Below are 23,204 nucleotides of genomic sequence, written 5' to 3'. Positions count from 1 at the left end.
ATGAATGGTTTTCCAAAATGCCTAAACCACTCACTTTGGCATAGAGACGGTTTGGAGTCAAAACCGATCCAACCCAATCCGTGTGCAGCCCTAGAAGCAGTGCATGAGAGATGAACTTATAAGAACTTATAAAATGAACTACTCTAATCACCACTTTATTTAACTAAGTTTAGGCCTGGGCGTCTAGACTAGAAAGACCGAAAGCCCGACCTGAACCGAGCAAAAAAGTCCGATTCGGTTCGGTTTTGATATGAAAATTCTCAGTTCGATGCAAAGCCTAACCCGAATACATTGTATCGGTTCGGTCTTGGGCTTCACATACCATGAGACCAAAAGCCCAAATGGCCCGATTTCCCATCATTTGCTACTTGTCCCTCTATATTGAGTGATATTATAATATATTATTGGCACATGCAGCATCATGGGCCGGGCTAGGGCCATGATGCTGCATGATGCTGCATGGGCCATCATGGGCCGGGCTTTGTCTCAACTTTAGGCCTCATCATGGGCCGGGCTAGGGCCAGCCCTACCCTAAAATTTAGGACTTAGGGTAGGGCTGTGGTGGGCTGGGCTTTGACCAAGTCAACAGAGATTAGGGCCAGGCCGAGGCCTCAAAATGCAAACCCTGACCCGCCCTTAAGGCGCATTCCGCAAGGGCTAAAAGGACCGGGTCGGGCCAGCCTTTATGAATAGGGTCGGGTTGGGCTTTTGCCTAACTCACATAAAACCAAATTTTGCTAACTATTAAAAAATATAAAAAAAACACATTCACTGAACACTTTGATATTTCAGAATCTGAGTTAATTACAAATAATTACAAATCCCACATAAAAAGTCTGAAACTCACATTCAGACTGATTAATTGCAATGAGGCACTAAGGCTACAAAAACTACAAAAACTGATTTGATACAAGAACTGATCAAGTCCTCATCAATTCTCAAAAAGTTGTAATGTTTGATACAAAAATTGTATCAATTCCCAAAAAGTTGAATGTAATTCAACATGTAACGTACGTCTATACTATTTTTGGCCCGACGACAACATGTAACGCAGATACAGTGTATCTAAAGAATTGTATTGTCTATAGGCAAAGTCCCTTTCGATAGTCTGGAGTTTGGACAGATCATATGTTCTGCAACTATCTGCTTCAGTTAGAAGTTAAAGCCTAAATTGAATCGCTTTGCGAGTTATCCCCATCTTTAAGGGCCTACCCAGTTTCCTCTTGCTTGTTCTTTCTGAATTAATTAATACATTTCACGTCCAAATACAAACAATACACCAGAAACAACGCTCATATGATACATATTATTATCATGAAATCAATAGAGATTAAGCTTAAAATTAGTTGAATAGGCATGTCATTCCATGTTATAATTTAAAATCTATATAAAGGGAAACCAATTGAGAAAAAAAATGTATAAATAATTATGCAGTGATTACAATATGTGAAAAATGGATAATGCAATATTGAAATGCAGATTCAGCCAAATCTTCTTCATAAATTAAAACTGAGAAAAAAAGACCAAATGATGAGGCCTCATGTGCCAGAATATAATACGAAAGAAGAATGGAATGCAATCATGGCGAATCGAACCCATGCATATGCCATGCCCAGAGCATGTCCCTACTCTTATTCCAACATATAAATCTTGTATTTCAGAGCTCTTCAAGGAAGAAAGAACAAGGAAAATCTGCTGCTTGTTCTAACTTGTCACTATGTGCTTCCATCCCATGTGGGCAACTACGTCTACTTTATTGGTTCCACTAAATAACATGAGCAATGTTGATTATTCTGAACAAAAATAATCCACATTGACCACGTTGTCGTTCTAATATTCATAAATTCATAATATATATGAATATACTCACCGATTTTACTTGTGTTTGGTTTCTAGTTCGCATTGGACACCTTGGCAGAGACCGCAATTACAAAGAGGAATACCATTATGGGAACACAATGGTACTCAAGTCTGAATACATGGAATGTACGTGTTTGACGTGCATTAGAAAAAGAGAAAAATATTGCTAATTCTAAATTTCTAAAGTCAAAACGATGTATAACATGATAAATTGCAAATAGTTCGCTTTCTAAAGTCTAGTTAAATCTACATAGGGTCCTCGAACCTTACAGGATCTTTCCCAAGTCAATGTGCTTGGAACCAGGAGGGCGTCTGTCAGTTGGGGCATCTTTGGTTTCGTTAAGGTAGGAGAGACATCACTATATTATCAAACAGAAGGCTCATGTCATGGTGCGATCACCCTCCTTCAAGCTGCTCATTTGCGACGACTCTTAAATCTCAGCATTATATCCAACTTAGAGGATAGTACACCGTCTGATAAACTCTCTGGTGGACAGAAACTTATTATTCCATCATTATTATGCATCAACCTGATTACCGTGTTGCAAATTTTGAATCCTTGATGGAATGAGAAATCTCATCAATCTGCACAAGCATAACAGCAGGAGGTTATGTAAACATCATACACTATACTAACTCTTATTCTTCTGTAGATTTTTATAAATCATGCATGGATGTACCTCAGGTCCCAAGATCTTCAACGTAGATGATTGAGCTTGTTTTGAATGACAAACAAACTTGAAACCCTGAATATGCATCTAGTACTCCAAAAATCCAGCACTCCGAGCCTTGCCCAAAATTGACTCTATGCCATCATTACACAATCCAAAATTTTTTGCCACTGCAAAACCAGCATGCATACCATCCACAGCTGCACTTACAATCCCTCCAGCATAACCTGCTCCTTCACCAATAGGGTAGAGACCTTTCAATGATGTGCTCTCATAAGTTTTAACATTGCGGGGAATCTGGATGGGAGAACTGGTCCTAGTCTGGAATGAATTTATGGAAACCGTGTAAGATACTGACATCAATAATATGTTGTTCTTGGTGCTTATATAGATACATAATTTATATTCAGCAATGAGGTATAAACCATTAGTTATGTAACATCCTCGTAATATAAAAAAAACGGAAAAAGCAAATTTAGTAGCTGGAAATACCTCCACTCCGTGAAGAAGGGCCTCTTCGCAGATAAAGCCCGGTAACTGAAGGTTCCAAATTTCAAGAAAACAAAAATCTATTAGTAACAAATACGCGGAACAGTACATTAGGTATAAACGGACAGTGAGGGTCAATAATAACAAGTAAAGAGAATTCAAAACCTCTTTGTCAAATGCTGAGATTGACTGCTGCAAAGTCTCTGTTACATAATCAGGAAATAACTTGTGAAGATTTGCTGCCTTCACTCCTAATCGATAACTTGACTGTGGCACAGATGTTACTGGAAAGACAAGCCAACCTTAGCTTTATGAGCATATATGATGGCAAAACGATGAGATATGACATAATAATCTACCTGATAATTTATTGTCCATAAAATCTGTAACTGTCTGCACAGGCACCACAAAATTTCCACCTCCCATTCTTGCCGCTCTTTGCTCAAATTCTCTCTAAATGATTAGAACATTAGAGCATGTTTTGAAGTTTTAGGTCTGCCAATGCTATTATTTTGGTTGAAATTATCAATGTGCATGGAGGAGATACCAATCAAACCAAATAATTATCGAATGTGCAACCAGACTTGATCTAACTATTATCACATTAGCAAAAGGAAAAATAGAATATGGAAAAAAATAAATAATAATAAAATTAGTTTCATGTCGCCAAAAATATGACAAAAAAGGTCCTTAAGCTAATCTTCAAGTTGCAATCCCTTATAACAAAAGCTGGAGGGGCAAATGTATAATCAATAAGGAGAAAATGAATCTAACAGAAAAGATACCTGAAACTCAACCCCTGCTAGAGGTCCATGGAGATTCAATGCACCAAAATCTTTTGTTGAGACGGTCACAACGAGTGCAGCATTTGCCCACCTTGAGTCACGTCGAGAAAATGACATGCCATTGACACAGATTTCAGATGGATTTGTACTTGTAAGAACAACCTGCAAATACCATCTCAGTGACTTCATCCATCTAAATATATTACAGGTGAATCCATCATCTAATGATGAACCATTGCATCTTTGCATTATGCATAATTCATGATCAATCATCCAACTAGCCATTTCCAAAGCCCATTACTGGTTGGTTGTAAATATATGAAACTTTGGATCATTTGGAGCATTGAGAAGCCAAAACAGCAATTAGGATCATCAAGAAACTCAAAAAAAGAAAGAAGTACCTGACCACCAGGACACATACAGAAGGAATAGCAGCTTCGACTTGTTGCATGCAAAGGTTCAGCCCTGTTCTCTCCACTTACATACTTTGCAACCTTGTAATCTGCCACTGGTACTTTACCGCGTCCTCTGCAAACCTCAGTTGCCAATCCAGAATACTGCATAGTAGAAAACTTCTAGTAGTATGAAAGGATGTACAAAGCCTCACTCAGAGTTTCAAATGAAGCTGACAAGGTAACCAACCTGTAAGCTGTTTACAACTTCTTGAGGATGCTCAATCCGCAAGCCAACCTGTTCAGCAACATAAGCTTTTGTCAAGTAAACAAAGTATTTCCGAAGCTCAAGCACAAGAAGCAATGGGATTTTACATTGATACTTGTCATTTTAGCCACCAAAAGGATGGTGTACAAACTTCGGAAACAGATAAGGAAAGATAGCAGCTCCATGTTCAGTTCATCATATGTATTAACTATTTCATCTGGCAAACACGCCATACAAAACATCTTCTCTTCCTTACACTCACTTACCAACTACACTATATAATGATACTAATTATGCCACTGACTCACTGCTTGTAGATACTTCGCTGCTGTGAACTTTGAACACAACTATAGTATCATAAGTTTCTGAAAGGTACGGTAGTGGTAGGAAGATTCATGAACACAAACATAACTACATAGATACATGTTTCTCTGGACACTCCAAATAAAAGGAAGTAAAATAACTCACAGCAAAATCTTTTGGGATCAACTCAATGTTATGAGATAGAAGTGTTTGATAAAGATCCCGTGCAGAATGTCCAACAGCCAGAACAACAGCATCGTACTCCCATTTCTTGCTACTAGACTGTAACCTGTCGACTGAATCAGAAACTCTGACACCTACAACTTGTTCATTATCTACAAGGAGATCATCAACCCTTGTCCCAAACTTGATGGTCACCTAAGCATGTAAATAAACAATTACACACAATCTAGGATATGTAAGAAGTAAGAAACATATATATATAAAATGCAGATATTATTTTTGCAAGGAAATGTAATGTTACTCACACCCAGCTTTAGTAGATGCTGCCGAAAATTGCGAAGTAGTGGAACCAATTTATCTGTTCCCAAATGAGGCTTTCCGTTAACCAAAATTCCTTCTGGAGCTCCAAATTGAACTAAAGTTTCCATAACCTGAGAGAAGTAAAGAATTCTCAATCAACCCACATAACAGTGGATAAAGGATAATCTATACTATTCACTTGAAAGAAAGGAGACCAAATGATACACTTGACAGGACATATGCATGGTTTAAATATCTAAAAGTATAGACAACGGTTCTAACCGCCAAAACACTCCCACTGTTTCTTCCAATCCTGGTCACCAGCTTTCCATCACTCCAGGTACCTGCACCACCCTGCCATGAATAAGTCCTTGATAAATGACTCAATGGTAAAGATATATGTAAGAAGGTATGTATAGCACATGTTTCATCGAATCAGGAAAACGGCTAAGAGCACAAGGTGAATCAAGTTATAAGAGTATAACCTCTCCAAAGCAGAAATTGCTTTCTGTCTGCAAGATCCGACGGACAGCCAGAGCACCAATGTCACGCCCCCTCTGTTCCACAGGCTGACCTCTTTCTATTACGGTGACATCTGCACCAAATTCCGCAAGAACAAGGGCAGCAAACAGCCCAGATGGTCCACTGCCCACTACCGCAATCTTGGGTTTTCTAGCCGTTGGAAATTTGTACGATCCTTGAGACCCATTCAGCATTGTATTTCCACTTTCTCCGGAAACTGAACTTTGATGCACTTCTTTTAACCCGTGTATAATACTCGTCAAATCTCCAGATATCTTTGCTTGAGGCATGTGTTCTACCAGCCCAACTTTGGGCTCCAACTCCGAAATGAAGTCCCAAGCACGAGGCTCTAAACTCAATAGCTTATCAACATCCATTTCCACTATGTAAACGAATTTTGGTTCTTTCAACCTCTACATTCAAAATTAGCAACAAATTAGCACATTACTTCCTGATTAACCAAAATGAGTCCAACTCTTCTTTATCATTCAAAACAATAATTGATGAATTCACCCCTAGCCAAAATGTAAATAACTATTAACACACACCTTCCTTGCATCAAAAGATTTCCGAACCACGGTGAAGGCCTCCGAGGGCAGCATTGAAGCAACCTGTGAAAAACCATAGATTACTATCGCGGCCGAAACAACTGTAACTCAGATTCAGTAAACTCTTAAAGATTGAATTACCGGAAACTCGAGCACTTTGGCAATTTCTTCAAGCAAGCTCTGGGAGACGCCGAGGAAGTCCTTTCCGGGGTCACGGTCGACCGGAACTCCGAGCTTGGAGAGCCTCCAAATGCCCTCGTATTTGTTCTTGACGTTCCCGACGATATCCTTGTGCTTCAACTTGAGCACCTTCCTCTCCGACGGGTATCTCTGCCTGCCGGACCTCTTGCCGCTGGAGATCTTGAGTGTGTGGCGGCGAGGATGAGGGCTAGGGTTAGGGTTTGGGTTTGGAGGGCGGAGGAGATGGAGGTGGAGAGAGCCAAACTTGGAGGGAAGGACTGACATTTCTTCAGAGCTGTGGAGGAGACACCAGTCTCGCGCTTCTAACTACTACTACTGAATTTGAGATAAGGAAAGCGAATGCGACGTCGTTTAGTGTGTGCTGAAATGGAACTCCCACGACGTCGTTTTGGGATATCTATCTAGACTATTATTAAGAGAAGATGTTTTGTTAGTTAAAACCAAAAATTTTATATATTTAATCCTGAAATATTAAAAAACTTTAAGAATAAATTAAATTATAAGGGTAAATATGATAATTATAAAATAAATTTTTATTAAGAAAATTAAAAATGAAATGATCCCACAACCCCCACTTTTTTCTTTAACTATTTTCTCTCTGCAATAACTGTTTTGTTTCATTTATTTTCTTAAAAAGAAAAAACTATTACACATGCAGAGCATGTATGAAGAATGCTAGTATACGTAAAAATAAATCATATGATACAACGTCGCAAGAGGCCATATCTTCATCGAGGGTTCGTCTATCGTACAATAATATATCAATACATTAAATAAACTAGCTCAATAGAGAAGTAGATAATTTAAGATCAAGTCAAACCATTCTATTTATGCGTGAAATACTCCTATATCAAAATTAGTGTTCTTGATGTATCAGTATATTTATGTTTCATAGAATTTTTTCTTCATCACATCTCAAACAACTACCCTTCAAATTTGATATTGACAATAGGCCAATAGCATCATTCATAATCATTGTAAATGTTTGGCTTATTTCATGTAAAACATTGTACACTCATAAATCGTAATCATACAGTCAATTTGAAGCTCCCCAAATATTTCATCTACAAAACTTGAATGTTTATTATTTAACATATTCCTCCCACAATTACCACGCACGAAACAATACATTAGCGCCATGGGTGTGGATAGCTAAGATCTACACTCAATATGCTGAAGCTTGCAGTGAGTTATAAACTTTCCGAGAGCAAATTCTAACTTCACCAACTGCTTGCATCTGCATCACGAGATTGGTAGAAGTCATCTGGTCGTACAATGTTCACTTCTTCAAACTCATCGTCATCTGAAAACAACCAAGATAAATTTTAAAATGTTGTCCCAAAACAAACATAAGATAAAAGGAAAATATCATCAACACAATGCACCCGTCAGTTAACTTTCAAAGCATATAATGAATTCCGAGTCTAGGGACCTAAAGGGGTTAACAAATACATAAATCCTAGGCCTTTGTTTAACTTTCAAGGATAGAACACTATTACTACAAACCAGTTGCAAGTAGTCTATACCATCATTACAAAGATACTCGTACTTGGAGCTTTGGTTTAGTCATAATTAATAGATATATCAGAATACTAAAAATATAGAAGCCATTCATTGTGGTCTCTTCTTGCTCAAACAAAGAAGCACATTTTCAATTGACATTTATTTTTATATTCTACTATAATATCAATTGCCATTCTAGAACTCCAATAACTATATCTATTGATTAGGAGAAGTCAATGTTTATAAGAATATTTTAGAAAAGGGCAAAGAAAATGCATGTCAAAACCCAAACACTGCTGCCCAATGGAAAGATTGACTAGATAAAGTGCAAAGAAGCACCTAAGTGCATAATCCACGAAGGTGGCTCTGACACGCTGGTATCAGTTTTCATTCATATCAAACTAACAACTCCAAAGAACCAGATAAACATCTCCAAATACAAGCCTGGAGTGAACTTAAGGTCAGACATAACAAAGCAAATAAACAACAGACAACCCATATTTCTCTTCTATACATAGAATCATAATCCAACCATCGACTCTTTGCTTACACACGGAATACAATTCAAGTCAACATGATGGCATGACTGAAAATTAGAACCATGCATATACCAGCACAAGCAACTAAACTGAAATGCCAGCTATTATATGAATACGATGCATAAAAGTCGAGGGCCAAACAACAAAAGCATAAGAGACTCAACCTTTTCTCAAAGTCAGTGCTACAACGCCATCATTTTCCACCTGGAAAAAAAAGAGAGAGAGAGACACGATTATAGTAGATATACATATCCAGTGCTCAGTCGATCATTAACGAGAATCAGGTTACACACAGGAATATAGTTGCAGTGAAGAATCTATAAAATCAAAGTGAGAGAAGGGGAGAGAGCAAGAGAAGAACTATGATAGTCAACTAAAAAGATATGTAATGTTTGTTTGGTACCTTTTGATCTGCCAACGTCTTTGAATCTTCCAGTACTTCCCCAGTACTGACTAGGATCAAGCGCTGATCATTTACCGGTTGATCAATAAGATTTTGCAATTTCTGCTTAATATCTAAAATTGTCTCGGTTGGTTCACACTGGATAAAGTAAGTTGTCTTACTACGCTTAACACGGATATACATGGCCTGGGAAAAGGAAGTTACTAATCAGGATATAGTTTCTCACGAAAATGAACAACATTTTACAGTCCAGAAACAAGACTTACCGTAACCTTTAGTACAGGCCATTCATTTTCAGAGTATAATTCAAAGAGATACTAAAAAGTCGGTAAAATAAATCTCCATGCATAAAAACATGACACCAAAATGCAACTTAGCATCAGACCATATCCACAAGCTTCACAAACTCTTACATTGTTGTATCTAATTCTGAATTGTGTTCTAAAACATCAGATCATAACCTTCTCTAATCGCTCTTTTCTGAAAGAAACAGTTCCATTATGTACAAAAAGTTTTGAGAGGCTCATTTGTGTAACAACGATTTACACATGGACCTACTTAAGGGAGGACACATCATATCCTGTTCTATAAGTAGCAACATTTGCTTCCTCCCATACCAGGAGACACATGGGATGCATATTGGAATCACTGTCTTGTTTTATGTAGTTTTCATAGCCAACAGAATATCAAACAAATGTTGTTTCCTCTAAGCACAATCTTATATATACAATTATTTGGTAAGGAACAAAAAGGCCCCTAGCAACTTGACTAACTTCAGGATTTCAGTCTAGTCATACATATTGACACTTAACATAATGGTTTAAAGCAAGAAAGAGGATCATATACACACCATTGTTCAACTGTGAACTCAATATGAGCACGAATCCACTGCTGCCGCAAAATTCCTGCTAAATCAGAACCAAAGATCACAATCAAGCAATTTAACAATGAGATCACAATTTGATTCATAAAACTGAACTTGCAATCGTATCCCACTGAATTCTCACTAAACCAAACATGGGTAAACGCTATAGTTGGCTATACAAGCGCTACTTCAAAAACATTAGATTGTTTGTAATAAATATAAACTGGGTATTCTGTATTCAATATGAACACGGAAATTCTCTATAAAAAGACCGATTTTCAGAGATACTATTCTCTGAATTGTTTGCTCCATACATATGAGGAGGCACGCAAGATTAACGTTAAAAGTTAAGTTGAGATTTTTCAACCTGGGAACGCGGCGACTTGTATTGCTGGCCTCGGTCTTCTCCGGCTAAACGGATCGAGTTCTTAGGGTCTTTGGCTTCTTATTTAGGTGTACCGGTTTTTCTTTTTTGATTTTGCTTGCTATTCCAAACAACATATGAATTTTACCCTCCCGTTTTTATTAAAATAACTAGCAGGGCCCACCTAGCGTGTCGAGAGAGCAAGGTCATAGTTTTTGTTTTTTGTTTTCCATCTTTTAGACTTTTTCAAAAAAAAAAAAAAAAAAAAACATTTTAATAACGTCATTAAACCACCGAGGTTTTTGGTTGTGAAGCTACGAAAGTGGGTTTAATGTTGGTTTTGGAGCGGAGATGCTCTCATAGATAGGTCCAACCGTCTTCCTGGGCACCATGGGCAACACATCCTCCATGCTCACTCAGTACGACATCGAAGAAGTTCAGCAACACTGCAATCACACATGTAACAATCTTGCTCTTCCCTTAATTTCATCACTGAATCACCAACCTTAGGATTCCCATTTGACTTTGATCTCTGTCTCTGTCCCATGTAGTTTCGCAGCAGGAGATAGTTTCTCTGTACGAGAGGTTCTGTCAGCTCGATCGCAGCGGCGGAGGTTTCATCTCCGCCGACGAGTTCTTGTCCGTACCTGAATTCGCAGTCAATCCTCTCTCTCAGGTAAGCATATCCCCAAATAAAGGTTAAAGCTTTTGTGATCTGCGAGCAGTCAAGTTTTAAAGATTGAGGCTTTTGTTGAATCTGATAGCATACATGTGTGTTGGATCTACCCATATTGCTATTGCCTTGTAATATATTTCTTCGTGTATTGAGTTAATGTTCATGTAAATTTTCTGTGTGAAAAATGGAGAATATGGATAATGTGCAATGTCATTCACATCTTGCAGAGATTGCTGAAGGTTTTGGATGGATTGAACTTCAAGGAATTTGTTGCATTCTTGTCAGCATTCAGTTCTCGTGCAAGCTTGCAGCAAAAGATTGAGTGTAATTTCAACATCAATAAGTCACTTTTACAATTATAAGATTGGTTGATTCCATCTTTTTGAATTGCTGTTTGGTTTGCCCTTCTGTTTGTAGTTATCTTCAAGGTATATGATTCCGACCACAATGGGAAAGTCACGTTCAATGACATGCTGGATGTTTTACGGGATTTGACGGGGCAGTTCATATCTGAGCAACAGAGGGAGGTTGGTTATTATCCAAAATTCTCGCATGCATTGCTTGCTTATTTCAATTTTAGGGTAGTAAAGCAGACAAATATTTCAGTTGTAAGTTTTTGTACTTCATGCATACTTAGATTACATGGTTGCTAAATTTCACTAGTGTACATTATCCGATCATATACCTTGGTGTAAAAGCTCTGTAATGCTTCCATTTAGATTGGAAAGGAAGCTTCAGATGGGATTAGTAATTGGCTTAAACAAGCTGCTCTTCTGCAAAGTATGCATTACAAGCTAGCTGGAATATGTTCAATCACCTTATTAGCTTTTGTTTTGAAGCTATATATCTATAATAATCTTGCTTTTATCTAGGGAGTCAGGTTTGGTTTTATGAATGATTTGATGTTTGGTTCTTACGCCAAACAGGGGAAAAGATGACTAATCTAAAAGTAGTGTGTGCTCTTTGTAGATTGATTGGCTTCTTGGAAGTATCTTCTTTAAGACCTAGTTTTCTATATATCTTGGTGATTGAAAATATGATGGTCTATTGTATTTCATACAAAGTAGACTAATTTTATACTTTGGTGGAACTTTTATTCGTGTGTTTGATTTTGTTTGTATTTGTGTGCATTTTTGTACAGCAAGTATTGACCCATGTCCTCGAGGAATCAGGCTATACAAAGGATTCTTCTCTAACCATATCTGACTTTGTGAAGGTACCATACCTTATTCAGTTGATGCACATGATTATAGATATGACAGTGGCATCTCTTTTCTTAGCTTGTTTCATCTTAGTGATTGCTTGATTAGTTGATTAATCTTGACTATTCTGATTAGTATATTGATGTTCTCCTCCTAGTCATGCTTAGAAAACAATGAAAATAGATGTTCTTGATGAAGGGAGTTTTTGGAAGAAATGTTTTACCATGTGCATGGGACCATGGATCGAAATAAGGGACAGAGAACTTTGATTCCTCATTTTCTTTGTCATATATGGATTTCAAGCATATGGCATCCACTAGACACTTTTAATAATACTAGAAGTAATCACTTTTAATAATACTAGAAGTAATAGCTTACCCTTGCACCAGTCCTAGATTATAGACAGAGACAGAGAGATAGAGATTATTCATATGTGACGAACCCTTGATGTAAGGTTAAATATCTCAAGAAGTTGGCATGTTTTTTAGTTTTTATTATTTCCTTTTCAATTTGCAGTTGTGTTGACTTTTTTTATTCTTCTTGAAGTTCCCAAGTGTTATAGTTTCAGAAGTAGCAAAGATTTTACAGCAACTTAATTGGAATTTTCTACTTGTACCTTTTTACAGACACTTTGAATTATCCCTCAACTGACCTTTCATTTCAACATACCTCTTGTTACATTAGCATGATGGGACTTTTATTGAACTGTCTGCTCTTGTTTGGATGTCTATAAAATCATGTCCTGCATTAAGTTAGACTTATGCAATAAGATGCTGAAAGCATTTATGTCCTTCACTAATGAGAAAATGCTAATCCCTCATTGTTTACAGACTCTTGGAAACTCAGCTTTGAAGATGGAGGTTGAGGTTCCTGTGGATTAAAATGGACAAATCTCAGAGCCAAGTTGGTCATGTATACACTTTCAGTTTTCTCGTAAGTTATGTCAGAGCACTTATTTGGGATTGGTATGATCATGTTGCCCATTGGTTTGTTGAACACTAGCACCATGCATTTGTTGGAAGCTATCACACAGCTTAGGGCCAATAGAATTGTGTAGGATTGTGTTAGTTCTGCTTGTAGAATAATGTAATTTATGCACAGGCTGTAGTAGGTACCAGAAGGCAAATAATTTGGTTTCTAGTTCGGCTTGTAGAGTAATGTGATTTGTGCACAGCTTCTGCCGTTGCCTTGAAAAAATAGTTGATTTGTTTTAAGGGGTGCTTTACAGTTCCATCAACCTGAGGAATCAGATTGGATTGATTGTGTTATCAGGTGCATCTTTTGCGCCATGGCTAATTAAAAAAATTTGCTTGTGTCGAGTGTTGAGGCTAATGATCATGTCAGTGTTTTATCCTTTTACCTGAAGCATCATGCCATGACATTGGTGCTCAAATCCATGTCCACCATTCAGCTAACCTAACCACGCTCATCTGTTTTTCCTACTTTTTCATCATCTGCCGCTTGTGTATGAAATTATTTCACATGTTCTCGAGTACTTTCAGTTCTGACTTCTGTGTTATGGTAAACTGTCATTTTCGATTTTATAGCATCATTTGAATTTCCTTCTCCTAAGAATCAAGTTATTTGGACTTTCAATTCTCCGGATTGCGCCGCCCTCATCTTTGCAACAGTCAAAGTATGTAGCGGGGCCAAAATCAAATCAATGGCGTAAGGAAAGCAATCAATATTCAACACTCCAGACTTGAAAGTCCATTTCCCAGGCTCTCCCCGCCCCACCTTATTCATTGCTTAAATTGTTTCCTTTTTTCTTTACTCTGTTGTCCATTAATGAGCATGTCAAGCACGCTTGTGCAATGTGGCTGCCCAAGAAAATTAAAACATCATACGCAGGGCCCAGGAATCCTAGCTCTTTCATGTGATGCAATCCTAGCTCTTTCATGTGATGCAATGAATAAATCAAGAAAGAAAATAATAATAATACAGTAGTTCTACGTATCACAAATTTTTTTACTAAATATGTTCCGCCACATCAACGCCTTTTTATACAAATCTTAATGACATGGATTCCTAAAAATAATTATGAAATACAATTATCTTCTTATAAATATTTTAAAAAACAGAAACCCAAATTCACCGGCCTCTATGAGTTTCTTCTAAAACTTTATTTGTAAGTTCTTTAATTATTGCTTGAAACACAGGTATCTGACAAGATTAAAATCTTAAAATCCTTCTAGTATCAAATTCGGAAACAATGTTCCTCCAATTTGGTTGTGAAAGAGTATATCTAAATCAAGAGAAATTTGACCCCAAAATCACCTTGGAACTCAGAAGAATACCATAAATTCCAGCATCATAGATATAATTCTTTGAAGTCATGCAACCCCATCTTGCAAGATTCTAAACTTATCTTACAGAATTGAAAAGGTGGAACCCATCTAGGATAAAAGTTCAAAATAAATGAGTCGTAGTAGCAAATGAATTATTGATGTATGAAATTAATAAGGATACATATCACAACAACAATTGATCGGAGCAGCAATGGAATGCTTCTTTATGGGAAAGTTTATTTATTTATCTTGAATTTATTTTCTATTTATCACTTTAGTTTTATTTTATTAGAAAAGATAAACAAATAATAATCCACTAAGGCAAAAACTCCATGTAATCAATGATGTAGCACATGCCACATCATTTGGTAATTAGTTTTGGTATAATTTTTTGTGATCTCAAGCATTTTCCATAATAATAATAATAGCTTTTTCCTTAATGATTTGGACTGAAACACATCGATAATGTGTGCTATGTATTTTTACATTTTTACATTCATGTTGAACAACATTTTAGAAATTTTCCCTCGACTTAAAAAAGACTGGAGCTTTAAAATCATTAAATTCCACACTCCAGGCTGTGTCCCTAATCCTAGGCCAAAAATATAAACCAGATTCCAGGTTGTGTTTACTATTGCCATCATGTCCATTGGATCCTCATTTATCATGATGATGGTTAAAATAGTATAGTTGACTCATATCCAGAGCTCTATCCAAATAGATAAAAAAGGAAAGCAAATACAGTTGACGATATATATAAGAGATGGTCGGCCAGCGGCAGCAGGTCGACTACGTTTGCCAATTCCAGTGGGCCAGATTCCGATACAAAACTGCCACTAACGACTTTTTGAAAAATCAAATTGGCCCCCTCAGATAGCGGTTGCGGGAGAAAAGGAACAAGTAGGGGCCACACCTGTACATGATTAAGGAGATGGATTAAGACACTGATGGCCATGCTGGAGCTGTAATAGGAGGCAAGACGACCTCGTTTTGGTTCGTGTATTTTGGGTTAGAGATAGAAAAACCGGAAAAGACAGTTTTGTTGTTCCTATTCATTCAATTAATGCGTTCCTTCTGTTTCAGATAATGTTTCCAAATCAATGCTCTGCTTTTTACAGAAGCCAAAGCAAACGTTAAGCTGTTGTAATTAATTTTTGGTATGTAATGCGTCTCCCCTGGTATTAATTCTAGAACCTAGGAAGGAACTCAGAGCTTTCGTTGCTGTTTCTCTTTTTGTATTCATTGTAGATCAGCAAAAGTTCGATTTTGTTGGATTTGTTCATTTATTTAGAATCTTGCATATCTTAAAGTTTGTTTGTTTCTGGGCTCGTGTCTTTTTGTTCGTCCCTTATTTTGTTGTTGTTGTTGTATGGTTGGATTTCTCACAAGGTTGAATCTTTCGCGGCGATTTGTTGCTCTGAGAATTGAAGTTTAGGCCTTTCGATCTGCACATCCCATCAGGTACATTATAATCCGGTTTTTCAATTTGATGATTTGAATTTCGATGCTATAGTTAACTCAATTAATGTACGTAGCATGTTAATTGTGAAGCAATGTTTTTGATTCTGGATATAGCTGATAAAATTGCAATTGATTTTTGTTGCTAGAATTGCTCCCACATTTGAGATGGCGGAGTCAGTTGGGATGCCTGAGACTGATATAACGGCGTTAACCGAAGCGCTCAAGTCTCAGCAACAGCTGCTGCAGATGCTTTATGCTGACCTTGATCAGGAAAGAGAAGCTTCATCTACTGCAGCTGATGAAGCTCTATCCATGATACTGCGTTTGCAAGGTGAGAAGTCTGCTGTGAAGATGGAGGCCAACCAATACAAGAGATTGGCAGAGGAAAAGATATGTCATGCTGAGGAAGCTCTAGCGATTTTCGAGGATCTTATTTATCAGAAGGAAATGGAAATTGCTTCTTTGGAGTTTCAGCTTCAGGCTTATAGGTACAAACTGTTGAGCTTGGGTGTCAGTACAGAATTAGGTACCACCGAAAATGTGTATCCGGAAAACTTGTTGCAGCAAAGAGGTGATGGGGAAGCGAGTGGTGTTAGTGGGGCAATTAGAAGAATCAACTCCCTGCCTCCACTTGAGCTCAAGGATTTCCTCAACAAGAAATGCCCTGTAGAAAGAGAGAGTGAAAGTCTACCGAAAGAAAAACCTATGATACCAAAGCCAGAATCTTGTATGAAAAAGGGAGACAAAAAGGTGGACAAGGAAGTTACTTTCCAGGGCATTGATGCAGAGAAGAAATCGAGAAATGCTTCCAATGGCAACCTTAATTCGATCTGGGAGCAGATTAAGAAGTTAGACGACCGAGTGAGAGAGATATCAGATTGTAAAGATTCCGGTGGTATAGGAAAATCTGGAATTTTGATGGGTCCGGGTAGGACATGTTCATTACCTCCAATTCCGAAAGTAATCACAAGCACATCCCATGATACAGAAAGTGAAGATATTATTGCTACCTTTGAAAGAGTTGATCATAATGAGAATGTACAGGAAACGGAGGCAATTGTTAGTACTACATGCTCAACTGGCGTCCATGATGTTTTTGAAGTTCCACAGAGCTATGAATGCAGTCCTAAAACTTTGGACAGTCCTAAATCTTTTGAAGGTGAGAAGAAAGAGTTTGATAAATTGACATTTGGTGTTGAGAGTTCTAAAGCTTTTGAAGTTGAGAAGAAAGAATTTATTGGCAAAGATGATTTGATATGTGATGAGATTAGTGAAGTGTATGTTCAAGATGAGACAGAGAGGGTTAAGAAAAGGTTTCATGGCAAGTTGCTCGAGAATAGAATATTGAGTCGAACAACCACTGTTGACTCAACTGCAAGGGAGAGAGTGGCTGCTGCGGTTACTGAGAATCAAGCCAGATTTCAACAGTTGTGGAGGAGGATAGAGCGGCTTGAGGGAGAGAGAAGTAGCGTAAGGAACGAAATAAGTCATGCAGGAGAAGAGGAGTTGAAGTTGTTTAGGGATATACGTGAGCAACTTAACTTAATTCGGTCTGAAATACATATTTGGAAGCCTAAGCAATCTCCTCCACAGGATGACGAGAACTTACACAGAAGTACTGTAAGGAATGAAATAAGTCATGCAGGAGAAGAGGATTTGAAGTTGTTTAGGGATATACGTGAGCAACTTAACTTAATTTGCTCTGAAATACATACTTGGAAGCCTAAGCAACCTCCTCGACAGGATGATGAGCCCTTACACATTGTTCAAGAGGTATGATTTTGTGACTTTTTCCTTTACGGTATTTTTGCTGCAATTTGATTGACATGTTTGATGATGTATTGTGGTTTCTCAATTTTGTTGAACAGGCAATGCTACACTTTTGGCTCTGATCAAGCAGTTATGTGACACCAGTGAAAGTCATGCATCATCAGTTTTGAAGATTTGATATGCAGAAAAGGAATTTGTAAGAGTACCTCTGACTTTGTCTTCTCCAATGAGTGGTGTGTTCATTCTTTGATTTGATTTGATTTGGATACAGAATGTAAAGTTTGCATAGTGTATATTGACTAGGTGACAAGCAAATGTGTCTTCTTAGATTGTACAAGGAATGCTTTCATGTAAATTTTTAATCACTTCAACATTGAGATGCAGGTTGTAAGTGATAGTGTCTCATATTGAACAGAAATGACCATTGACTGCTGTGTACTTAAGATTCCAACTTTCCTAAGTTCCAGGAGTATTTTCCAGAGAATCTAATCAACTGGTGTTTAGTTGCAGTAAAAAAACTGGAAATGAATTGCTAAAAGGTATAGTAATTTAGTAAAAATGGGGGACAGAAAAAGGTGTAGTAATTTAGTAAAAGTGGAGGACAGAAAACATTCAGAAAAAGGATTTATTTGTATGCTGTATTTTCATATTTTTCTGAATAATAACACCCCCTTCTGTTTCATTACCCTCTGCAGCAAACAAAATGTTGCAGTTGCTTTCATTAGAAAGTGCTCTACTGTATGGATAGCTAGCTATTTTTGGTTTCATAATTAGGATATTAGCACCTAACCTTCCACTACTAATTTTAAAAATAGGCCATTCTATATCAAGGGGCAGAAAGAGAACTGAATGCCTTTTTGGACTGTGGATATCAATCTGTGTTGGTTGCCACAAACACAATACTAAATATTATAGAGATTATCTATGGTACGTAATCTTAATTATTGATTCCTTGAATTAGAGTAATAATCTTTCCCCTTTATGCTTAGTTCAACTTTTTGCTGAATTCTCATTGCGCTTCTCTACAAAAAATAGTTACAGAAGGCACTGAATTGTACCCTAAACCTCATACAAACGTGTACAAATAAGAAAAAATTGCCACAAACTCCAAGAGTAAGAAACAAATTAATTCAATGATTAGTAAAGTACTTCAACAAAACTAGTTCCCTCAGCATTCCAAAATCAGAGTGAATCAACCCTAGTGTCCACTTCTTCAATCAACAACGCTGACGACGGATTGGAGATGTACTCCTTCACCTGGCTCATTTCATGAGCAACATCCTGCATATTTGGGCGCAATGAAGGATTGTGCTGTGTGCACATAAGACCAATCTCAATCAACTCCAGAACTACATCCCCCCATATTTTGTTATATTGCTTTGGCATTGAAGCTGGGGCACACTTTTCTACTGCTTGTTGAACTATAGGCTCAAGCCTCTGGGGGTACTGGGTTTTGATCCATTCCTGTAAGCTTGAACCTTCGTGAGAATCGACATCCGTTGGCCGCCTTCCTGTAACAATTTCTAACAGAAGCACCCCAAAGCTGAATACATCTCCCTGAGTCGAAGCACATTTTCCCATTCCATACTCTGCATATAGTGAAACATCAACGTGATTATTACTAGCAGAATGAACATTTGAATTCTATTATTGTAGAAAAAGTACATACCAGGAGCTATATAGCCAATGGATCCACATAACAAGCCATCTGCTGAGCTGACGGATGTCGAGTCATTCATGGGAATTCTCTCGTCTTCACCTTTAACTAGTCTTGCAATTCCAAAATCAGTAACCAAAGCTGTCATGTCATCATCTAGTAGAATGTTGCTCGGTTTAAGATCACAGTGTACAATTCTAACAGGAGAATGATGGTGCAAATAGGCAACTCCTTCAGCTACATCACTGCAGATGCTCACCAGCTGAATCAGATTCAATCCACAATGGCTTGATGACGACGAGTAAAGATGCCTCTCAAGGCTCCCATTAGACATCAATGGCAGAACAAGAGCCTTGAAGTCCGGTTTACTGCAAGTTGTGATGATTCTAATCAAATTTCTGTGTCTGGTTCTCTTCAGGACTTGGCATTCCCTTTTAAAGCTTCCTGAAATCTCTTCTTCTGTCTTCAAATCCAAAACTTTGACTGCTATTTCTGTGTTATCATGAAGGATACCCTTGTAGACGCGCCCAAATCGGCCTGAACCAATCAGGCTTGAAGCACTGAAACCACCAGTGGCTTCAATGAGCTGCTCATATGAGATTCTCGGGTACTTATGCTCTTCTTTTCCTACTTCTTCATCATCATCTCGCAATTTCCCATCCTCGAAAATTCCCAGGTGCCTTCGGATTTTTGACCTGTGCATGAGGGGGTAACCAACTATGCAAAAAATGGGAGTGATAATAAATGACAGCAGGACTGAGAGTATAGCCAAATGATGAGATTTCTTCTTTTTGCAGCTTGGCATGCCTTTTATTGAGCCACAGAGGCCAGCATTTCCGAGGAAAGAGTCTAAGCTCAGCAAAGAAAAGGCGCCTTTGTTTGATACATTCCCAGAGAAGTTGTTGAAAGAGAAGTTAAGTTGCTTGAGAGTTAAGGATTGCTGCAGAGATTCTGGTATTTGTCCAGCCAACTGGTTTGAAGATACATCAAGTTTCTGTAGGAAAGGCAACTTTCCTATTGAAACCGGGACAGGGCCTTGTAAGGAATTTGATGAAATGTTGAGGGACTCGAGGGCAATGCAGCTTCCAAGTTGTGATGGGATTGTGCCAGAAAGATTATTGGAAGACAGATCTATTGCTAGCACCATGTCCATTTTGCTTAGCTCCATTGGTACCTCTCCATTTAAGTAATTACTTGACAAGTTCAAGTATAACTTCAAGCTCCTTAACCCTGCAACTTCACTAGGAATCACCCCGGTCATTTGATTGTGAGAAAGGTCTAGAATCTCTAAGTTGATGCACTTTCCTAGACTAGCTGGTATTGTCCCCGAGAGTTGATTCTCGTAGAGCAATAGCCTTCGTAACTGGGAAAGGTTTTCAAAACTATCTGGGATTGAACCAGAAAACTTGTTTCTTGATAAATCCAGAAGGCCTAGATGGGAAATGCCACCCAGTTCAGATGGAATTTCACCAGAGAGTGAATTGTTCGAGAGATATACCCGTTCCAGCTTTGTCATTAGGCATAGTTTGGATGGGATGGTTCCATTCAAATGGTTACTAGACAAGTTCAACAGGGTGAGGTTGACAAGGTTTGAAATGTGAGGAGGAATTGAACCATAAAGAAGATTACTATCTAAATGAACTTGTACAAGATTGGTTGAAAGATCACCAATAATAGGCGGTATCTCTCCCCCAAGATTATTCCCAGCTAATTCAAGCTCTTGAAAGTTAGAGGCATTAAGTAAAGAGGTTAAAAAAGGTTCAAGGTTAGTGTTACCGTCATGGCTCACAAAGTCATTATAGGACAAGTAGAGGTACTGCAACTTTGGCATTCTGGCTACAATCTCCGATGGCAACTCCCCGCTTAGCATGTTGGATTCTAAGTCGAGCCATTCTAGTTTCGAGGAGTCTGAAAGTGCTGCAGGAACCTGTCCAACTAGATGATTCGACCAAAGTAGAAGAAACCTCAGTTTTTTCAGCTCACATCCATGTATTAAAGGAATTTTGCCGCTTAAAGAATTGTTAGACAAGTCTATGTACTGCAGAGAATTAGAAGAGTGATTGCAGAAAAGGGGCATTGGAATTTCTCCCCCTAGCCGGTTGCTTCCCAAATCAAGATACACCAATCTGTGAAGGAAACCAAGCTCAGCTGCAATGTTTCCTTCAAGAAGATTTGAAGACAAGCTGAGTTGTGTGAGCCGAGAAAGAGAGCCTAACTCTCTTGGAATGTGACCTTCAAAGAAGTTGCTTGACAAATCAAGAATGGTTAAGGAAGAAAGATTAGAGAGAGCTGGTGAAATAGTGCCTCTTAAGGATTTTCTACTAAGATCAAGCTCCACAACTTGGTCTCTGGCATTGTTGCATCTGATGCCAGTCCAATTACAAAAATGAACATCGTCCAAATTAGAATTCCAGTCCTCTAGAGCATGGTGAGGGTCTGAAACAATCCCGGACATGAATGAAACCAACGATGCCTTGTCTCTCATTGCTTGATGAACATTTTCTTGGCTTGAAAACACCGCAGCAGCCAAGAAAATGATGATCAAACAGAGAAAATTGAACATGAAAGTTCTATGACGAAGAAAACCCATCACGATTATGAAACTTGTTGATCAAATGAGTACAACAAAGTGATGGGAAAATAGAGAGAGATGAGACTAAGAGAGGCTAGGTTTGGATGCAATGTAAGGAAAACGTGCATGCACCAACATATATGAGCTTAATAAGATAATGCAAATAGAATTTGATTTTGATAATAGCTAGTTGTGCCTAACTGCCGTTGAACTGTTGAAGGATCGGCGCCGGTGATGTTTGACTGTTGAAATAGTGCCAATGGTAGTCGTACAAGTGTGTATGGCCAACGGGACAAGTCAGCATCGTTAAAGCCGTACGTAATGCTCTACATGTCAGCATATGATCACCATGCCTAACCACTTTCATCTTATATCTAATGAATTGGATGGTTATGTTGTTAATCAATTGATTTAGATGTGAGTGTCGAGATTAGTGGATGTTGTGCTGTGGATGTGGGTTTGGGGAGACTGTTAAGATAGCATTGGACAATCAGCACGCTTCATATTAGGCTGAGGAAAGAAAGACGAAGTTCGTTTATGGCGAGGTCATTACACGTAGCATGTTTCACTCACAAATCACATTACATCATTAAGAAAATGGATAATTTTAATATATTGATTGACGAGTTAGTGTGCACGAATCCAAAAAACTCTCAAACCTGACCACGTTACATCATTTAGAAAATTGATAATTTTAGTACATTGGTCGGCGAGTTAGAGCGTACAAAACTAGAACTCCTTAAATTTGCTGGCCACAATTTAGTGTGAGTTGGGACAAGAATCCTAGACATAGGGATTCCATGCTAGGCAACTCGACAAACCGTGCCACACCATGTGGTTGGTAGTATGAATATTTACTATTTAGTTTTAATTAATAAATTAAACGTGACACGTGACATATTTGTCAATCTAAAATTTTCGCATTAAAATGCGACAGATGTAGTATTTAAGTTGTTGGTGCTTTGGTGTTGGTATATTTGTCGGCTCAGCAGCTTCAGGTTGTGCATTTAGACTTGGCATTACTATTCATTAATTGGTACCATAGCACTCACAGATGGATATGTAGCACAATTAACATGCAACTACTCAACATAAACAATTAGAACACGGTTAGCTCATAAAACCTATATCCTAATTTATTCTAGTGTGTAGTTGGCACAAGTTTAAAAATGATTGTGGAGTTAGGTATAATTTTAGACAAAGCCGGATTTGATGATTAAGTAATCTCTGTCAGACTGAGTAAACAAAGATGTCATGAATGAATCATTCTGAGATTGTAATTATCTATTCATATGCATCACCGACGGACCAATGGCTAAATTGCTAATCATTACATTCTGGAAAAATTACACATTTGCTTTACGGAAGAAGACCAAAGCTAG

General features: G+C 38.0%; 5 protein-coding genes across 8 annotated transcripts; 2 read left to right on the top strand and 3 right to left on the bottom strand.

The window, feature by feature from the left end:
• Positions 1-754: 754 nt before the first annotated feature.
• On the bottom strand, positions 755-6,823 carry LOC112190215 (uncharacterized protein Cbei_0202). Of its 2 annotated transcripts, XM_040515643.1 has the most exons (15): positions 6,463-6,823; positions 6,322-6,384; positions 5,737-6,186; positions 5,534-5,605; positions 5,257-5,382; positions 4,934-5,146; positions 4,448-4,495; positions 4,207-4,362; positions 3,806-3,967; positions 3,380-3,473; positions 3,186-3,304; positions 3,024-3,068; positions 2,541-2,852; positions 2,131-2,445; positions 755-1,971 (listed from the first exon to the last, which is right to left on the bottom strand). In XM_040515643.1, exons 1-13 carry the CDS (start codon positions 6,784-6,786, stop codon positions 2,619-2,621), a joined length of 2,106 nt encoding a protein of 701 aa, XP_040371577.1. In that variant the 5' UTR covers positions 6,787-6,823; the 3' UTR covers positions 755-1,971; positions 2,131-2,445; positions 2,541-2,618. The 2 variants fall into 2 exon arrangements, with proteins under 2 accessions (XP_040371577.1, XP_024185403.1); XM_024329635.2 differs by having other exon boundaries at positions 1,920-2,445.
• Positions 6,824-7,464: 641 nt separating this feature from the next.
• Positions 7,465-10,331, bottom strand: LOC112185417. 2 transcript variants are annotated; one of them, XM_024323668.2, is made up of 5 exons: positions 10,200-10,295; positions 9,818-9,875; positions 8,968-9,153; positions 8,729-8,768; positions 7,465-7,825 (listed from the first exon to the last, which is right to left on the bottom strand). In XM_024323668.2, exons 2-5 carry the CDS (start codon positions 9,818-9,820, stop codon positions 7,743-7,745), a joined length of 312 nt encoding a protein of 103 aa, XP_024179436.1. In that variant the 5' UTR covers positions 9,821-9,875; positions 10,200-10,295; the 3' UTR covers positions 7,465-7,742. The 2 variants fall into 2 exon arrangements, with proteins under 2 accessions (XP_024179436.1, XP_024179437.1); XM_024323669.2 differs by having other exon boundaries at positions 7,485-7,825; positions 9,818-9,872; positions 10,200-10,331.
• A 165-nt stretch (positions 10,332-10,496) lies between these two features.
• Positions 10,497-13,406, top strand: LOC112188108 (calcineurin subunit B). The gene is made up of 6 exons (XM_024327153.2): positions 10,497-10,656; positions 10,748-10,872; positions 11,100-11,196; positions 11,290-11,399; positions 12,014-12,088; positions 12,905-13,406. Exons 1-6 carry the CDS (start codon positions 10,587-10,589, stop codon positions 12,953-12,955), a joined length of 528 nt encoding a protein of 175 aa, XP_024182921.1. The 5' UTR covers positions 10,497-10,586; the 3' UTR covers positions 12,956-13,406.
• A 1,692-nt stretch (positions 13,407-15,098) lies between these two features.
• LOC112190427 lies at positions 15,099-18,111 on the top strand. Of its 2 annotated transcripts, XM_024329858.2 has the most exons (5): positions 15,100-15,355; positions 15,446-15,519; positions 15,752-15,823; positions 15,970-17,596; positions 17,692-18,111. In XM_024329858.2, exons 4-5 carry the CDS (start codon positions 15,989-15,991, stop codon positions 17,713-17,715), a joined length of 1,632 nt encoding a protein of 543 aa, XP_024185626.1. In that variant the 5' UTR covers positions 15,100-15,355; positions 15,446-15,519; positions 15,752-15,823; positions 15,970-15,988; the 3' UTR covers positions 17,716-18,111. The 2 variants fall into 2 exon arrangements, with proteins under 2 accessions (XP_024185627.1, XP_024185626.1); XM_024329859.2 differs by having other exon boundaries at positions 15,099-15,519; positions 15,768-15,823.
• A 470-nt stretch (positions 18,112-18,581) lies between these two features.
• LOC112190423 (putative leucine-rich repeat receptor-like serine/threonine-protein kinase At2g24130) lies at positions 18,582-21,929 on the bottom strand. The gene is made up of 2 exons (XM_024329855.2): positions 19,263-21,929; positions 18,582-19,182 (listed from the first exon to the last, which is right to left on the bottom strand). Exons 1-2 carry the CDS (start codon positions 21,838-21,840, stop codon positions 18,776-18,778), a joined length of 2,985 nt encoding a protein of 994 aa, XP_024185623.1. The 5' UTR covers positions 21,841-21,929; the 3' UTR covers positions 18,582-18,775.
• Between the last annotated feature and the right edge of the window lie 1,275 nt (positions 21,930-23,204).

This window comes from Rosa chinensis, chromosome 2, assembly GCF_002994745.2.
Source record: "Rosa chinensis cultivar Old Blush chromosome 2, RchiOBHm-V2, whole genome shotgun sequence".
Taxonomy (NCBI): Eukaryota; Viridiplantae; Streptophyta; class Magnoliopsida; order Rosales; family Rosaceae; genus Rosa; species Rosa chinensis.
The sequence above is the reverse complement of the archived record's forward strand: the minus strand, read 5'-3'. Positions and strand labels throughout refer to the sequence as shown.

What these genes read in the sequence shown, in the direction of transcription:
- LOC112190215 (XM_040515643.1), bottom strand. Translation starts at nt 6,786, where the DNA reads ATGTCAGTCCTTCCCTCCAAGTTTGGCTCTCTCCACCTCCATCTCCTC. An exon ending in CCAAAGTGCTCGAGTTTCCG is followed by an intron (nt 6,385 to 6,462) that starts GTAATTCAATCT and finishes GGTTTTTCACAG; the next exon opens with GTTGCTTCAATGCTGCCCTC. An exon ending in AGCATCTACTAAAGCTGGGT is followed by an intron (nt 5,147 to 5,256) that starts GTGAGTAACATT and finishes TTACATGCTTAG; the next exon opens with GTGACCATCAAGTTTGGGAC.
- LOC112190423 (XM_024329855.2), bottom strand. Translation starts at nt 21,840, where the DNA reads ATGGGTTTTCTTCGTCATAGAACTTTCATGTTCAATTTTCTCTGTTTG. An exon ending in CATTGGCTATATAGCTCCTG is followed by an intron (nt 19,183 to 19,262) that starts GTATGTACTTTT and finishes CACTATATGCAG; the next exon opens with AGTATGGAATGGGAAAATGT.
- LOC112185417 (XM_024323669.2), bottom strand. An exon ending in AGACGTTGGCAGATCAAAAG is followed by an intron (nt 8,769 to 8,967) that starts GTACCAAACAAA and finishes TTTTTTTTCCAG; the next exon opens with GTGGAAAATGATGGCGTTGT. An exon ending in AGCACTGACTTTGAGAAAAG is followed by an intron (nt 7,826 to 8,728) that starts GTTGAGTCTCTT and finishes GGTTGTTTTCAG; the next exon opens with ATGACGATGAGTTTGAAGAA.
- LOC112188108 (XM_024327153.2), top strand. Translation starts at nt 10,587, where the DNA reads ATGGGCAACACATCCTCCATGCTCACTCAGTACGACATCGAAGAAGTT. An exon ending in GCAACACTGCAATCACACAT is followed by an intron (nt 10,657 to 10,747) that starts GTAACAATCTTG and finishes TGTCCCATGTAG; the next exon opens with TTTCGCAGCAGGAGATAGTT. An exon ending in TATCTGAGCAACAGAGGGAG is followed by an intron (nt 11,400 to 12,013) that starts GTTGGTTATTAT and finishes ATTTTTGTACAG; the next exon opens with CAAGTATTGACCCATGTCCT.
- LOC112190427 (XM_024329859.2), top strand. Translation starts at nt 15,989, where the DNA reads ATGGCGGAGTCAGTTGGGATGCCTGAGACTGATATAACGGCGTTAACC. An exon ending in CCTTACACATTGTTCAAGAG is followed by an intron (nt 17,597 to 17,691) that starts GTATGATTTTGT and finishes TTTGTTGAACAG; the next exon opens with GCAATGCTACACTTTTGGCT.